The sequence below is a fragment of the Plecotus auritus genome (genome assembly GCF_963455305.1).
Source record: "Plecotus auritus genome assembly, chromosome: 2".
NCBI classification, from domain to species: domain Eukaryota; kingdom Metazoa; phylum Chordata; class Mammalia; order Chiroptera; family Vespertilionidae; genus Plecotus; species Plecotus auritus.
This window is the reverse complement of record NC_137771.1, coordinates 152826542-152845608: the sequence shown is the minus strand read 5'-3', so window position 1 is coordinate 152845608 and position 19067 is coordinate 152826542. Positions and strand designations below refer to the sequence as shown.

General features: G+C 35.0%; 1 protein-coding gene across 4 annotated transcripts in view; it reads left to right on the top strand.

The window, feature by feature from the left end:
• The window catches only part of CBLB (Cbl proto-oncogene B), a 246417-nt gene that overhangs the window by 162461 nt on the left and 64889 nt on the right, over window positions 1-19067 (top strand). For all 4 annotated transcript variants that reach the window (XM_080654165.1, XM_080654163.1, XM_080654164.1 and 1 more), the window contains exons 10-11: window positions 596-799; window positions 15740-15925. In XM_080654165.1, coding sequence (XP_080510291.1) covers window positions 596-799; window positions 15740-15925 — 390 coding nt within the window. The remainder of the gene's footprint in view (window positions 1-595; window positions 800-15739; window positions 15926-19067) is intronic.

Below are 19067 nucleotides of genomic sequence, written 5' to 3'. Positions count from 1 at the left end.
AATATAGTATACCATATATCTTCCTTTTTTATATATATTTTTATTGATTTCAGAGAGGAAGGGAGAGGGAGAGAGAGAAACTTCAATGATGAAAAAGACAAGCAATTAAAATGGCACTATTTAGCCATAGTTTTATGCACAGGAATTTTTCCAGGATGGATTTTAAAATGAATTATTCCTATTGTTTCTATTATTTATAATGAACTTTTGTAAAAAGTGTTCTTTTTATAAAATGTTTAGCATTGGTGTCTTTTGTTAAAGAGGGACATGATTCAACTTCTCGTTTCTGCAGTACTAAAGTTTTGGTACATTAAAATTATGAGTGAAGATTCAGTAAAATTAGGTTAGGTTCCTTTTCTTTGACAAAGCAAACTTTTTTAAAAAAGAATTTTTTTTCTGTAAAAGTTTGAAATTAGAAATACTGTACATTTATCATATATTTTGGCTTTCTGTTCTATTCCACTACCACTTCCCCTACCCCCACTGACTTGCCAAAAACTCTTTTTTGCAACTTTGTTTTATACTTAAAAACTTTGGTTCCTCTGAGTACTGTTTTATTTAAAGACTAATCAGCACATTTTATGTGTTTGTTCAGGAGTCAGATGGCCAGGGCTGCCCCTTCTGTCGCTGTGAAATAAAAGGAACAGAGCCCATAATTGTGGACCCCTTTGATCCAAGAGACGAAGGCTCCCGGTGCTGCGGCATTATGGACCCCTTTGGAATGCCGATGCTGGACTTGGATGATGACGATGACCGAGAGGAGTCCTTGATGATGAATCGGTTGGCAAATGTTCGAAAGGTAAAACTGGAAAACATAGGTTTAATTAGGCTGATGTGTGGGCATGAAAAAAAAAATGATGCTGTTACAAATGCAGTGTGACTGAGTGTGTTTTGGAAAGAAAGATTCAGGCATCAACAGGAAGGTGAAGATAGAAGTTATGTTGACAGGATGATGAATTCATAGGATGTGAAAGAACTGTGGACTCAAACTACATTCTCACTGGTTATAACTTCAAAGTGAGAGATGGTGAGAGCTTTCATATAGAACTATACATTATCTAAGAGTGGTAACAGCAGAATGTGAATAAACATTAAGAAATAAAATTATTAAAATTGGAAATGATGAAACTGATTAAAATTAGTCTTTGTTGAAGTCTAAAAGAAGTGTCTAATAAAGTTCTTTTCTTCCCAGGAAAGTCAGCCTTCTGTTTGGCTACTAAGAGGTCACATAAGATTTACCTTGGTGCATTTACCATAATCTGTGGTTCAGTATTGCTGACTCACAAAATTGCCTTTGAGAGTTCACTGAGAATGGATGCAACTGCCCAGTTGGTGTTTATGTAACCAAGCTCACCAGAGACTAGTCAATGAACCAGAATGCCAATTGAGTAATTTACAAACTAGAAATAGAATGATCAAGAGAGCTAGACTCTAGATATCAAGCTAGTCTCTGTACGGTAAGATACATGAATTTCAGATTTATTCAGAACTTTTGTGCTCTCAGTGTAAGTGAAATAGCAATGAGTAGTACTAAAGAGCCTGCAAATACCATGTGAAGGTGCCTGCCAACACATGGCAGGCATGGCTAATCAATCATGGCCCTCTTCCCCGCTGTATTCAGACTTGGCCTACACAGCCTGTGGGACCTCCACTGCAATTCATTAGGATTTGGCAGGTAACAGGAAACCTATTTGCCAGGGTGGAGTGCTGATAATGTGAAATGGCATCAGGTTGTATTTGCCATATGCATCTCTCTTTCTGGTAGGAAATCACTTGATGCAGAGAACATAAATGGCTATTCAAATGCAAATTTAAAATAATTAACATTTAATAAAATTTCATTGCTCAGACACACTTGACATATTTTAAATGCTTAGTGGCCACTTGCATTGTGGCTACTGAATTAAACTTGACAGATATAGAACATTTTCTATAGGTATTGAAGTATCTAATGAAGGTAGATATAATAGAAGTTTCCAGTAGATAATTCTATTGGACAGAGTTTTATTAGATCATTCTTACAAGTTCTACTGGAAGAAACTAGGTCTTGATGCAAAAGATCTTTCACTTAAATTTAATAACCTAATTGTCTTAGTTTTGTCTGGATATATGACTGTGATTTAGCACTCAAATCAGCAGATTATGGCCTGTTTCTGTTTGGTTTTCTGTGAGCTAAGAATGATTTTACATTTTAAATGGTTATATATTTAAATGATTTTATAAGTACCTACAAAATTTCCTTGACTTGCAAAGCCTAAAATATTCACTATGTGGCTCTTAAGAAGATTGTAGTCACCAGGCCTAGGGCATTGTAAGTATTTAAAGAATGTTTATTGAATGCACAGATAATAGGGAATGATACAAAAGTGTTTTAGAAGCATACAACAGCTCAGGTAGTCCAGGTCACTTAGATGGTAATGTTTTTTAGCTAGAAAAAGGGCATTTCAATCTTCTTTATTAAATGGATTTTTCTTCTTTCAGTGATTCATGTCAGGGGAGGCCTTACCAGCAATTCTTTTAAGAATTTTGTACCCTGTACTGCTTGGGGGAAAACGGTATTGCCATGTAGGATTTTGGGAAAAGTTGCATTCTGGGTCTATTTCCCATTGAACAAGTTGAAGCTTGAGCTCTGTTTCAGGAGGTGCACTGGCGAGTGAAAGGAGTCACTGGTAACATGAAATGAACAGAATGCTGAAGGTGGCTTGAGTGGTTTTTCCTGATCTCTTTACCACTGTCTCAGCCATGCATGTTTGGTTCTTCCTATGTATCCGCGAGTTCTCTGGCAAGGGAGCTGAGTGAATTTTCACATTAATCTCCTCTGTAGTTTATGCGAAAAAGAGAATGGTACTTTCAGACATTATTGTCCCAAAAGTACCACTTCAGTGGCTTACTAATATTTGACAGTAAGTAGTGTCATTTAATAAAGCTTTCATTACAGTCAATTATTTCTATACATTTTTATAGCAGTTAGATATTGGAGAAATTTAAAGAACTTGTAATTATTTCTTTTTAAGTTGAGGAATCATATTTCAATGTAATGCCTTTATGTGCACTGATCTCCTAGTCAATTAAACAGACTGGATTTTATAATATTTCATAAATCGCTGCCACTTAGTAAAACCTAAATATTAATGTAGACAAAAGCATCAGTTATTTCTGAATAACTGGCAAAAAGATTGCTGACCCTGTGTTCCCATAACATGCTATATGTACTTCTATTTCAGCAGAAGTACTGAATTGTTAGTGTTTTATTTAGAGGACTGACTTCTCTGTGAGGCTATTAATTCTTAAGGCTAGGGCCAGTGTCTTATTACTTTGAGTTCCCTGGCACCTAAACACACTCAGTGAATATTTACTAAATTTCTTTGAGGCCAGTGATCTGATCCTATACATCTTTTTACCTTTGTTCCAATCTGAAGACGATATATATGTACAGTACATCAAATTTTAAGTTTTATCCAGTTCTGTCATACAGCTGAGATTATAAACAAATATAACATGGTCATTTTGACATCGTAGCTCTTCTGCCAGAATTTTCCTCCTCTATGTTTATTTAATCTTTCTGTTGCCTCATTCACTTATTCATTCATTTTAAAACTATTTCATTTTCTCAACTCCAAGAGTAACTACAGTCATTGTCCAGCAAAATGATTGATTTTTTTTAATCTGCTGTTTCAAAGTCTCATCTCGTCTTTCTCTTCTTTTATGAATAGGTAGATGACTATATTGTAGAACCTTTCTGCCTATCTTAAGCGTACTGCAGTCTTTAAATTAGTAATGATTTTCTCTGGCTGGGTTGCTCAGTTGGCTAGAGCATCGTCCCAATATGGCAAGGTTGCAGACAAGAAGCAACCAATGAATGCATAAGTAGAACCAGTCGATCTCTCTCTCTCTCTCTCATTCTCTCTAAAATCAATCAACACATAAAAAAAATATAATGCTTTCATCATATCATAGCGGACTAAGCTGTTTGTATATTCCCGTTACCTTGATGAGATCCCATCCAACAGCCAGAGTTTATAAATAGTAGCATGCTAAGCATATAGACTGTATTATTATAAGTTAAATATATTTCATAATGCTAATTTTACAGACGCAAATAGAACTTACAGATCTATAATACCGTGTATTGGTCGCCTTCCTTGGTATAAGCTGTTTTAGGATTTTAACTGGAACATGTTTTAGATTTTGCTTCAAGTTGTACCATTGACTATGTTCTTGATCTGTCAGAATTTTAGGATAATTGGATCTGATGTGAGCCCTCAAAGGAATTCCAGGGCATGATTGGTAGGATCACATCCTTCTCTCTGACTTCAGGGAGATCAGAGCTTAGAAAAGCTATCTGTTGCTAGTCAGAATTTTGTTTCATTTTGCCAAAGGTGTAAAGGAGAGTCTTAATATTCCCTTAGTAATTATGTTGATATAATGTATTATTATTCACCAAATACATAAAATTACAAACAAAATAAGGATTTGCATACAAAATAAAAAATAGTGACAGACTGAACTAGTATATGAACCCAGATTAATTCATTTGGTTTTAAACATTATATTTTTTAAAAACAGTATTTAAAATATAAACGATTTGCCATAAAAGAACAAAAATGGGTGTGACCATAGGTCAAGGGAATTATTTGTCTTATAGTTTTATATACATTCTCCTAATGTTGCTTTCATCAATTAAAACACATATTACTAATTAAAAACTTAACATGTCACCCAATTCTTGCTTTTTCTAATAAGGGTAAAGGAAGGAATCATAGTATTGCTAATCTTGAGGAAAGAGGTTGTGTGTACAGATCAGTGTCATTGAAGTGTTTTTAGAAGAGTATTGCCTTTTTAATGTGACTTAGATTCTGAATGCAGGGCTTGAGCCTTTGCTGGAGCCATAACGACAAAGATTACAACCCCAGTGAAATACAGGACTCAAAATAAACATCCACAGTGTAGAACATGATTTTCCACAAGGGCAGTTCTGCCTCCAAAGGGTGTTCAGAAATATGTGGGGACATTTTTTGTTTTCACTGTGACTGATGGGCAGGGAAAACCACTGTCCTTTAGTGGGTGGGGCCAGAGATGTGAAACATCAATACCACCCAAGAAGAATCATGCTGACCACCTGCCAGTCACCCTTACTTCTCCCACTATGCCCACAGGCACAGTTAGGGATGACAGTAAGCAATCCAGAGGCACAGGTTCATGTTTGCCATTTAATTGCATTAAGTTTACTGATTTTCTTAAAGCTCTTCCTGCAAATTAGTAGCATTTTCTTCATTAGTATGTGATTAACAAAGCAAACACTGCTTTCCAAGTGCTGTGTGATGTTATAGGGGACCTTGAAGATAGCCTTCTATATAATAAAAGACTAATAATATGCGAAGTTTCTGGTCGTCAGGTTGTCCGTTCAACCAATCAAAGTGTAATATGCTAATGATATGCTAAGGCTGCTCAACTGCTCGCTATGATGTGCACTGACCACTAGGGTACAGACGCTCAGTAGGTTAGCTTGCTGCTGGGGTCTGGCTGATTGGGACTGAGGGAGAGGGGCCAGACACACCCTCCCTTGGCCCTCCCCAGCTGGCCAACCTCCTGCATCCCTCCCTGGCCCCGATCCTGTGCCAGTCGGGTCCCTTGGCCTGGCCTGTGCCCTCTTGCAATCTGGGATTCCTTGGGGGATGTCGGAGAGCCGGTTTCAGCCCGATCCTGCAGGCCAGGCCAAGGGACCCTACTGATGCATGAATTTGTGCACTGGGCCTCTAGTTGTTATATATTCCACAAAAAACAGTTTGAATATGTAGTCATTTAGGAGAAGCAAGCACTTGAACTCTTGTACTTGACTTGGCCTCTCCTGGTGGACCTTGAGTTCCTGGAAGGCAAAGTGGCTCCTAGCTCTTCTTTTCATTGTCAGAGACTGGCATAGTATGATGTATAGTATGGCACTGAGAAAGGTGGTGTTGTTTTTTTACTTAGTGTTCAGTGGTGACACAGTTCCTAACTGTACTTTTCTTAAAGCTATGGTCCCTGTAGACCATCAATCTGGATTCATGTTCTAGTTTTGCTACTTAATAACTGTGTGCTTTGTGTTGCTTATTTAACCCTGTGCCTCATGCCTCGGTGATCTTGTCTGTGAAACCCTACCTTTGAGGGTTGAGATTAAATGAATTAATATATGTAAAGCCATTGGAACAGTCCTGGTACATAGTATACGTTAAGTATTAGTTGTTATTAACATTAATTTTTTATATAATGTTACTTAAGACTCCTGAAATATTGTTGTACTTCTGAGAATTAAATAACAGTATTTTTGAGACATTTATGGAAGTTTTGTTTTTTAATTTTAGATACTGTTATTAGACACCAAAACTATATTAGCTTGATAAGCAGTTGGTTGTAATTTTTTAATGTATCGCTATCTATACATAGTTATGATTTCATTACATAGTCACATTAAAATAATGTACTCAGAAACCATCTTTTATGTTCAAAACTCAGAGAAAATGCAAAGTTGCCGACATGTCAGCTGATACTACATTTTAAGGACTGAATAATTTGCATGAGCTTACGAATTTTATTTTCTACATACGTAAATTGAAATGATTAAGTATTCTCTAAAGTAGTAACTCAATAGTAATTGCTTATTCAAACCAGCTGTGCCTGGTATTTTGGAGCAATAGGTGTTTCACATAAGAGCATTTTTCAGTGACTGAAGTTTATTCCTTTTAATTCTCAGGATGTTCTTGTTTTTCAGCTATTTTTATGGAAATATTTCTGAATTACATGTCACCTTTCCCTGACTGCTCAAAATTGGTTATGCAGCTGAGTGAACCAAAGGGCATAAGAAGCCATTACAATCAATATGACATACTTCTCAAAGCTTACATTTTGCTACAAGATTTAAGGGGAGGTTGCACGAAAAGAGGGGAACCATATATTTAAATTAAAATCACATATATTTGTATCAGGGTTCAAAATTCATAGAAATGTTTAAAGTAAAATGTGACACTTTAAAGAATGTTCAGGGTTATGGAACCTGGAGATGACATCCTTCTCATAAAAGGTGCTTCAAGGAGAAGCAGTATAACTCTGTGTAGTTAACAATGTTTCACATTTTAATGAAACTGTGCCCTTGGGGTTATTCTACTTGTGAGGCTGTTTGCACTTCTTTAAAGTAGACTCTGTTGGCAGTTTTATTGACTGCCTCCCTGTCAAACCTCAAAGAGAAGTCAGCTCTTTAATCCAGTCACTATTTCTCCAAGTATGCTTCAGTTTTCCTGTCCTTCATTGCTTCTAATTGTGGTATCTAAAAATTTCCAGAAGTTATTAGTAGAACATGAATAATAACTTAAAGTAGTGAACATCACTTTACACAAACACACATCCATGTTCTTAGTAAAAGTAGGAAAGTGCCTGTCTACATTTCCTTCCTACAGGGAGAAAAGCAGCACAATTCCTCCCTCCCTCTTGTTAGAGGACTTTTTTGTTGGTGGTGGTTGTTTTGCTTTGTGTTGTTTTTATTTTAAGACTTTCACAAACAGCAGTGTGGTGGTTGCCAGCAGAAAGGGTGCAGGGAGAAGGGAATCCTAATATATAGTGACAGGAGACTTGACTTTGGGTGGTGGGCACACAGTGCAATAGACATATTTTGCAACATAGAAACCCACACCTGAAATCTGTTTGTTCATGTTGAACAATGTCACCCCAGTAAATTTTAAAAATTAAAAAAAAAAAGATTGAACTAAAAAAAAAAGATTTTCAGAGCTGTTTTAGAGCTTTTGGATCAGTAAAATTGAGGGAGCCCTACAGAGATTTCTCATAACACCCCCTGCTCCCACACATGCTAACCTGCCCCATTATTAACATCCCCCACCAAAGTGGTACATTTGTTATAATTGACAAACCTCTGTTGGCACCTCATTACCATCCAAAGTCCGTAGTTTACATTAGTGTTCATTTTGGGGGCTGTTCATTCTATGAGTTTGGACAAATGTATAGTGATACATATCCACTGTTAGTATCATGCAGAGAATTTTCCCTGCCCTAAAAATCTTCAGTGTTCTGCCTGTTCATCTCCCCCACCCCACTCCCCAGCAACCATTAGTCTTATTTTTTTTAACCATTAATATTTTTACTGTCTCCCTAGTTTTGTCTTTTGCAGAACATCATGTAGTTTGAATTGTATGTACATAGCCTTCTCAGATTGGCTTCTTTCATGTAGTAATATGCAGTAAGATTCTTCCATGTCTCTTAATGGCTTGGCATTTTAGTACTAGGTAAGTTTCCCTTGTTTCGATGTAGCACATTTTATTTATTCATTTATCTACTGAAGGGTATCTTGGATGCTGCCAAGTTTTGGCAATTAAGAATAATTGCGATGAATATCTGTGTTCAGGTTTTTGTGTGGACAAAAGTATTCAACTCCTTTGGGTAGATACCAAAGAGTATGATTACTGTATTATACGGTAAGAGTATGTTTAGTTTGTAAGAAACCACTAAACTGTTTTCTAAAGTGTCTGTACTGTTTTGCATTTCCACTACCAATGAATAAGTGTTCTTGTTGCTCGATATCCTCATCAGCATTTGGCGTTGTCAGTGGTTGGGGTTTTGGCCATTCAAAAAGGTGTACAGTGTTATCTCGTTGTTTTAATTTATATTTCCCTCATGACATATGCTGTGCAGCAGATTTTCATATGTTTATTTGCCATTTCTGTATCTTTGTGAGGTTTATGTTAAGGCCGTTGACCCTCTTTTTAGTACAATTGTTAGTTTTCTTAATTGTTGAGTTTTAAGGGTTCTTTGTATATTTTGAATAAAAGTCCTTTTATCAGATGTGTTTTATATAATACATATTTTCTTCTAATCTGTGGCTTCTCCTTTTATTTTCTTGATTGTGTCTTTCAAGAGCAAACATTTTTAATGTTAATGATGCCCAGATTTTCAGTTATTTCTCTCATGGATCATACCTTTGTTGTGTTAAAAAAGTGATCCAACCAAACCCAGGGCCATCTATATTTTCCTTGTTTTCTTCTAGGAGTTTGCTGATTTTGCATTCAGGTTTGTAATCCATGTTGAATTAATTTTTGTCAGAGTGTATGGTCTGTATCTAGATTCTTTTTTTTTTTTTTTTGCATGGGGATATCCAGTTGTTTTTAGCACTATTTGTTGAAAAGACTATTTCCACTCCATTGTATTATATTTGCTCCTTTATCAAATATCAGTTGACTATTTATGTGAGTCTATTCCTAGGCACTATGTTATATTGCATTGATGAAGTTGGCTATTCTTTGCCAATAGCACACATGCTTGATTACTGTAGTTATAGTAAGTCTTGATGTCAGGTAGTGTCATTACTATAGTTTTGTTCTTCTCCTTCAATATCGGAACTTTAGAATCAGTTTTATGATAACCACAAAATAACTTGCTGGGATTTTGACTGGGGATGCACTGAATCTATAGAACAAGTTGGTAGAACTTTTCTTTTTCACTTTGAGTTTCTTCTTGAATTCCTATAGATTGAGGCTTCTGGAAATATGACTGAATAAGCAGGAAAGGATTCTATTGCTCACGTACTACAATCCTCATATAAGCTTTTGTTTATTATTTTAAAGGAACAGTGGTACAGATAATAAAAAATGGATGAACATAAATCATTTATAATTATCCTATAAATAATGTGTGTGTGTAAATGTTTTTCTAATGGATACCTTCTGAATAACATTCTGTATAGGCGATTTTTAAAAGACTTTAGACTGTGTTATGTTCACAAATTAATATAAAGAAGAAGGAAGACAATAGTTAATAGAAAGGAAAATACACTTAGAACATATATTTTTGTGATTACATTTTTATTAGTGCCCTTCATTAATTTTCATGCATTTAGAGGGAAATGTTGAGCCTCTAAGAGCCCTCCTCATCATTTGTATAATATGTGTATCTATCTTGTTCAGATATGAAAATTCATTAAATAAAAATCTTGTTAGAAATATTATAAAATTGACTTTGATTATCTCCTAAATTGTCAGAAATCCCATCTTAGTAGTAATTGGAGAGGTTTTCTCTTGTCCTGTTTTTAATAATATCTTGCCTGGGTTTGAAATCTCTTACCAAATGTTTTTCCATTTCCACTATAATAGATCTTATTAAAGCTTTTATAAAAAGTCACTCTTAAAAAAAAAGGTATGGATAAAATGAAGTGACTAAAATAGAGTGAGTCCCTGGTTATTATTGGTAATTGCTGAGCATGCTGAGACAGGCTTTTGACTACTTTACTTTTTGGACCTTTTCTATCAGAATTTTCTGTTAAAATTATAAATTCGGATCTCTCTATTCACTGTGGTAGTCATTAGCATCCCATTCTAAGTGCTAAAGAATTCTGTAAATTTTGTCAGATAAATAAAGAATAGCATTTATGCATTTCAGGAAGCAAAGGCCTGGGAATAGTTGGCGAGTAGGTAGACATAAAAGAATCAAATGTGGTCTTTAAATCTCTAGAGCTCCAGGATTCCAGTTTGTTAAAGAGGTACTCATCAGCTACTAGTGTTAAAGAACTTGTGAAAAATTGTTAGACTCATATGCTGGTATGCTGATGATACCGGTGCCCAACTTTTGCATTTTAAAAGGAGTTGAAATGAAAAAAAAAAAAAAAGAGACAATCTATTCTGAAGTTCTAAAAGCAAATATATTACTAGAAAAAACTGAATGTTACCCAAAATCAAGGTAAAGGAATAGAATTATACAAATCAGCTATTCAGTGATTTCAAGTCATGGCTCCATTCTTCCCAACTCTTGCAGTTACCTCTATATAAATGAATTTTAATATTGTGCAATAAATTCTGTCCACATCCTATTTCCTATGTTTTACTAGTTAACTTTTGCATAGTTTTCTATTTCGTTATCTTAACTTAATAAAGTGGATAGCTAAAGATGAAGGAGTAACAAAGAAAGGAATTCATTTAAGGCAGTGGCAAAAAGGACAGGATCCTTTTAAGAATGCCTTAATGAAGAATGTTCTAAATAATGAGGGGAAAAAAATGAAATAAAACACAATTGAAAAGTCAGGAGTAGAGTGCCCAAACCAAGAAAACATTTATTATAGTGAAAAGTTTGACAACATACATTCTCCTAAACTCATGAACCTACTCTTGCTCTGAAACTACTTTTCTTCATTTTTGTGCTATTGATCAGCGTTAATAATAGCAAATAATCCAAGCAGCATTTCTGTTTGACTTTTGAATGCCTTGTAAGTATTTAATCTGGAAATAATCCATTTGTTTAGATATTTGATTTTGTCACTATTGCTTTGTTTAGGCCTAGTAGTGAGAGAAATTGTAGAGGACAAAAAAGGAAATGGGAAGAGTGAGAACATTTTGTTTAAAGATATCTCTAATAGATATATTCTCACAGTGAAAATGGGCAAACTTTGACTGGATATATAATAGATTGCATCTGTCACTTCTATATCAAAAATAGTGTCCCTAACTATATCATCCAAACAAAAGCTAAATGTTTTATAGCAGCGTATTTTATCATATTTCATTTAATTTTATTAATTCATAAAGTCTCCACAAAACAAATTAACCTTATTCTGTAATCCACCAGAAACAATAGCAGTAGGCAGTGATTTTTGCATGGCATTTCAAGTTTTAGCTGAAAGTTAAGTCTTACATATAGGGAATATGTGCAAATGAAGTCAGATTATCATTTAATTATGTGGTTATGTGGTTTTCTTAAAAAAAAATCTTATTCTTTATAATCAGTTACCTTGAGACCTTTATCTTGACAGCTACACTTGAAATTCACATTCCAATCAAGTATATCCCTATCAACAAAATGCTTACCGTTTATTACTCAAGATTTAAATAAAATTTTCCTGTTCTCTACTCAAGATGTTTTAGGTAAATATTTTAAATCTGTATTTCTAGACAGAATAAGAAATAGTAGTTATTCTGAGGAATACAGGACAAATCAGTAAGAGGTGATTAAATTAGCACAATCTTAGAATTTAAACCTGAGGATGGATTCCAGTATTGTTGTTCCTTGTTGTTTATCCCCCCAAACTCCCTTTATCACCTATCAGAAGTAGAGAAAGATAAATGACTTAAGTGATCTGTGGAAGAAGAAGGCAGAGTGAAGGGCTAAGAGGAATGTTTGTGGAATCTATGAAAAGAATAATAGAATCAGTAGACTAAAGATGACTGGATATATCCCTTTGTCACTCCTGATGACTACCTATAACAAGGAAATTATGATACTTTAAAAATTAAAGTTCTTTACAGTTGGCTATTGAATATTCAAATATTATATAGAGTCAAGCATAGTTTAAAGAAGAAATAATTTGGATCTATGTTAAATCAATCTATTTTGCTTCTCTATTTTCAGAAGGGAAAAATGGCTTTCCTTTCTTTTCTGTAAGTTGAACTGGTAAGTTTGATGTCATGAATTTTTAATGTCTCATCTAAACATTTATTTTTGAGCTGGGGTGTGAAGCATTGTGTTAGGCTTCTTTGTTCCTTAGACTTTCAAGTAGGAAGGAAATAAAAATGGTAATTATTCAAATAAATTAAAAATGATCTTTTATGTGACCAACTACTAAAAATTTTTAGAAATGTTCATAGTTAGCATTGAATTTTACCAGCAATAAAAGTTGATGCAAAGACTCAATCATCTAATTGCGGAATTGTTTATAGAGATAGCTATGTTCAGCAAAGAATAATGCATTATTATATAAAGGGCATTGCTAAATTATCTACTATGCTTTAGGAGAGTGGTTCTCAACCTTTTTAATGTCGCGACCCTTTAATACAGTTCCTCATGTTGTGGTGACCCCCAACCATAAAATTATTTTCGTTGCTACTTCATAACTGTAATTTTGCTACTGTTATGAATCATAATGTAAATATCTGTGTTTTCCGATGGTCTTAAGCGACCCTGCTAGCGGTTCTCAACCTGTGGGTCGCGACCCACAGGTTGAGAACCACTGCTGTAGAGCCTAACATGAGGAACTGTATTAAAGGGTCGCGGCATTAAAAAGGTTGAGAACCACTGCTTTAGGAGAACTTGGTAAAATGAATAAGTTATGGTGAATTTAATCCACATAATCAATAAAGATAAAACATTCTTGTCCCTCTACATACAGATCTTTTCTCCACAAAATTCTTCTACCTCAGCCAACTTACTGGTACTGTAATGCTTCAAAATGAATTAATTCTTTAGGACAGTCCATAATCATTTTTAGAATATAATATGAATTGTGCTAAGCGAGGTCTGCTTCCAATTACAATCATAGCTGTAAGACAGTGTGCTTGTCTGGAAATATCTACAAGTTCAAGGTGTTTGGATGTCTGTCTCAACGACTTTTCATTATATCCTTGCCATGTCTAATAATTCTTCCATTTCCAATAAAATCCACCCCATTATTTAAACATACCAGGAATTTGGTAATTGCTTAAATATTATCAATTAAAGTGGAAGTCAAGTTCTGATGGTAATGGGCTGTTTCAGGTAATGAGGGAAGCTGGAAGATAGTTGTGGAAGGAAAGTGTTTGGAGGAGCATGTCTTGCTCAGTAGCCTTAGCAGTGTGTACACCTAGCACTGAAAAATGTATCTGCAAATACCTAAATTAGTGAAGTGCAATTGTATGTTGCTTGGGATAGGAATAAATTGGGGTAGGAATTGTGTAAATAGCTTTCTTCTTGAGTTTGTTTTTTGTTTTGTTTTTTTGTAAAGGAGAATAACCAGGTCAACAAAGTATTTTTATTAGTTAAATCTTGCTAGTTCTCAGAGAATGTAATTTATCTTAAAGGGAATTGTGGAGAATTAGCTGGCTGTGAGATCTCCTGATCTGAAATGCTATGACATATGATGCACATATCTTTACATCAGGAATTATTTTTGCTCTGTGATCATTATTTGATAGCTTTAATTCTATAAGTTTCAAGTTCATGACTATGTAAGGCCCAATGACCTTATGGGTAGAATTGTTATTTTGTTAAGAATCACTGACTGCATTAAAATCAGTTTATAACTATAAAGTTTCTACTATTTTCTCTTTCAATTTAATAATAATTGAAGATATTTTCTTATCACAGGTAAGAGATATAAAAAGAACCTTGAAATTGCTAAAAAGAAAAGTTTCTTAAAATTGTCATGAAGTTATGTCTAAATGTATTAACCTTTTAAAAATTATTTGGCATTAATTGAAAGAGACAAAGACTTGAGATTTTAGTAATGTCATGACAGTATTCTGGCATATCTGAGGTATGGTCTTCTGATTAGCCAATCAAATTTATTTAAAAACCTTCACAAGGGGGAACAAAACACCCCACTCCTTGAGTGTGGTCTGTGCATAATGACTTTCTTGCAAAGAGTACAGTAGGGAAAGGGGGAGAAAAGAGAGTAACTTTATAGTTTACAGTGAAGAAACACTGACAGTTAATACATCAGCCAGATAATCAAGATCAATATCAGTACTGATCAATCCTATTGATAGTGTAGACCCTTGACATGAAGTGGTTCAAATGTTACTTTACCTCTGTTGTCATTTGTATCAAACCAACAACCCCTGTCTAATCATGAGAAAAAATATAAGATAAAACTCAATTGTAGTGAGTTAGAAAGAAATTTTTATATAATGTAACTAAGTTTGGATATGAACACAAATCTGTCATCCCATCTCAGTTAGATAAGGACAGAATGGCTAAATCTTCCTCAATGTCACTAGATTTTGAATTAAATTGTCAATTTTTGACATTGACTACTCTTCTAAAGGTGAGTAATGCTAGAGGAGAAATGGCTTAACAACAAGCTTAAACTCTTTATAAGTACTAATATTAGGAAACAGGTGAATATCAAAGCATGCTAGATTGACGCAGTAAGTGTAAAAATTAAGCCTAAATCTACAACAAGCTAATATATCAGAACAGATTGTTGTTTGTCCTGGTGAGGCCACTTGATTAATTAGTATGGCTTTTGTACCAAGTAGCAATCAGGTTATTTCACATTAACAAAAACAACTTCCAAAGCATAGAGGGTAATATACATAGAAATAGAAGTACTTGTTATTGGCTTTTTGATGCTATCTACCGGACAAAATGGAAAACCTGTAGTGGCATAGAAATATATTAGTTTTTAGCAGAAGAACAGACTTTTATAGATTTAGTTAATCGATTAAAAAAATAACATTGAACTTGAAAATTCCTTTTCCATATGAAGGCTGGGGAAGAAAATACTTGGGCTCGAACCTGTTTATTTTAAATACACAATTTTTTTTTTAAACCCTGCCTGATTTAATTGGTTTGTAGGAAAGTAGACTACACACTGGATACATACATATTTTATATGGAACGAAATGGTTTCTAAGTTCTAGAATGTGCTATAAATCAAAGACCGAAGAAAATTCTGTAATACAGATAACCAAGAACAATGTGTATTACTGCATTGAATGTGTCTCCTTTCCTCTAGAATGTCTGCATTCAATTGTTTTTAAACTATGCTTTTGCTCTTCTTTTTTTCTCAGGCCCTTGCTGCAATATGTAGGAGAAACTTGTCCATTTATTCTTTATATAATAGCACCCTTGAGGGACAGTGTGAGCTCTTTCCATCTATTAATCAGAGTTAACTAAGCGAGTTATTTCAGCAGATGTTCAATGGCAGACACCTTCTCAAAGCCAAATGTCTTCCTTATGAAAAGCATTCACTTTACACATCAAATAAACAGCATTGTTATATATTTTTTTATTCTAGTGTGCTGATAGGCAGAATTCACCTGTCACCTCACCAGGGTCATCTCCCCTTGCACAGAGAAGAAAGCCCCAACAGGACCCTTTGCAAATCCCACATCTCAGCCTGCCGCCCGTGCCTCCCCGCCTGGATCTGATTCAGAAAGGCATCGTTCGTTCTCCGTGTAGCAGCCCAACTGGTTCGCCAAAGGTAAATCGATTTTATGAGAAACAGATAGTGATTTTACATGACAGTTATTGATTGCTCAGCTTCTTTTAAATTTCATTTCACATATTTCTTGTGCTCTTAATTGTTCCTGAACAACATTGATAGGTTTCTCATTTTGTGTATGGTGAAATCACTGTCATATTCCTAGCTTTTTTATTATAAAAGTTACATAATTATTCAGAAAGAGCACATGTCTGTAACAGCCCACTGACTTGCTAAAATAAATAGCAGAGTAAGTACAGTTATTCTATAAAGTGGATTTAAAAGGTCATTATATGTATTAAAATACTCTTGTCAAATGAGATTTTATACTCAGTTTCATAGTGTCATGACAAGAAAAATGTAATGAGAGTATATTTGCATAAAGGCTTAAGGTGTGATAAATTATCACCCATGTTTCAAGGTGACTCAGAAGAGGGAATTATATGTACTTTTTATACCTGAAGCAATTAATTATAAAGAATTACATTATTTGCAGAGTAATTACATTACTGTTTAATATTAAGGACATAGTTCTAACTCAGTAAATCTAAGCCCACAGTTTATTTTAGTTCTTTGCAGTCTATGCAGATATTTTTCCAAATTTTATAAGGGCATATTTTGCAATCTTAAGCACAAGATTTAAAAAATTACATTTGGTATTATGCTTTGCAGTCTAAATTAGTTGGAAGCAAAACATTTCCTTAATATTTGATTTCTCTATATTACAGTTAACTTGATTTTAAGATCATATTAAGACATCTTAGGATGTTATTTAGGCAGAGTTATGCAAACACACAATACATTCCTTTTAATATCAAAAGCACAAATCAGCCCTGGCTTGGGTATCTCAATTGGTTGCAGTGTTGCCCCCATGTACCAAGATTGGGGTTGGATTTCTGGTCAGGGCACATACAAGAAGAAGAAGAAATAAAAAGCATCCGAATTGAAAAAGAGGAAGTAAAATTGTCATTATTTACAGATTACATGATATTGTACATAGAAAACCCTAAAGACTCCATCAAAAAACTATTAGAACTAATAAATGAATTCAGCAAAGTAGCAAGATACAAAATTAACACCCAGAAATCTATGGCTTTTTTATACACCAATAATGAACTCACAGAAACAGAAACTAAAAAATAACAAAAACACAAATCCCATTTACCATTGCAACAAAAAATTTAAGATACCTAGGATTAAACTTAACCAAGGAGGTAAAGGACCTGTACTCAGAAAATTATAGGACACTGAAAAAAGAGATCAAGGAAGACATAAAAAAAAATGGAAGAACATACCATGTTCTTGAACTGGTAGAATCAACATCATTAAAATGTCCATATTACTCAAAGCACTCTATAGATTCAATGCAATCCCCATTAAAATACCAACGGCATACTTCAAAGACCTAGAACAAACTCTCCAAAAATTCACATGGAATTAAAAAAAGACCCCAAATAGCCACAGCAATCCTGAGAAAGAACAACAAACTTGGAGTGATCACAAGAACAGATATCAAGCTATATTACAAGCCACTGTTCTCAAAACTGTCTGGTACTGGCACAAGAACAGAAATATAGACCAATGGAACAGAACAGAGAACTGAGAGATCAACCCAAGCCATTGCTCACTTAATATTTGATAAAAGAGGCAAGAGCATACAATGGAGTCAAAACAGTCTCTTCAATAAATGGTGTTGGGAAAATTGGAAAGATACATGCAAAAAAGTGAAACTAGAGCACCAACTTACACCATACACAAAAATAAACTCAAAATGGATAAAGGACTTAAATAACCCATAAAAATATTAGAGGAATCCACAGGCAGCAAAATCTCAGACATATGCCGAAGCAATATCTTCACCAATACAGCTCTTAGGGTAGTGGTTGGCAAACTGTGGCTCACGAGCCACGGTTTACCGCTCTGTTGAGTAATGAGTTTGCCGACCACTGACCTAGACTCTCGATTCCAATAATTACAGGCTGTTGTTGTTCCTTGTGATTAAGCTCCTATCCCAGTGGTCGGCAAACTCATCAGTCAATAGAGTGGCAAACTGCAGCAAATGAGCCGCATGTGGCTCGCGAGCCGCAGTTTGCCGACCACTGTCCTAGGGCAATGGAAACTAAGGAGAAAATAAGCAAATGTGACTACATCAAAATAAAAAGCTTCTGCACAGCAAAGGAAACCATCAACAAAACAACAAGAAAGCTCACTGCATGGGAGAACATATTTGCCAATGTTATCTCCGATAAGGGCTTAATCTCCAAAATTTATAGGTAACTCATACCACTTAACAAAAGGAAGATAAACAACCCAATCAAAAAATGGGCAAAGGACCTAAATAGACAGTTTTTGAAAGAAGATACACAGAAGGCCAAGAGACATATGAAAACCTGCTTAAAGTCACTGATCATCTGAGAGATGCAAATCAAAACAACAATGAGTTACCATCTCACACCTGTCAGAATGGCTATCATCAACAAATGACAAGTGCTAGCGAGGATGTGGTGAAAAAGGAACCCTCATGCACTGCTGATGGGAATGCAGACTGGTGCAGCCACTGTAGAAAACAGTATGGCATTTCCTCAAAAAATTAAAAAGGGAACTTCCATTTGACCCAGTAATCCCACTTGTAGGAATATATCCCAAGAAAACAGAAACACCAATCAGAAAGCATATACGCACCCCTGTGTTCATAGCAGCACAATATACCATAGCTAAGAATTGGAAACAGCCTAAGTGCCCATCAGCAGATGAGTGGCTTAGAAAACTGTGGTACATCTACACAATGGATTTCTAGGCTGCGGTAAAAAAGAAGGAATTCTTACCATTTGCAACAGCATGGATGGAACTGGAGAGCATTATGCTAAGCAAAATAAGCCAGTCAGAGAAAGGTTAATATCACATGATCTCACTCAGTTGTGGAATATAATGAACAACATAAACTGATGAATAAAAATAGAACCAGAGTCATCGAAGCATCAAACAGACTGTGCAGCCTATGAGGGGAGGTAGGGGTGAGGGGGTGGAGAGATCAACCCAAGGACTTGTATGCATGCATATGAGCATAACCAATGGACACAGATGGGGGAGAGGTAAGGGCATGTGCTGGGGGGTGGAGGTGGGTGGGGAGAGGTCAATGGGG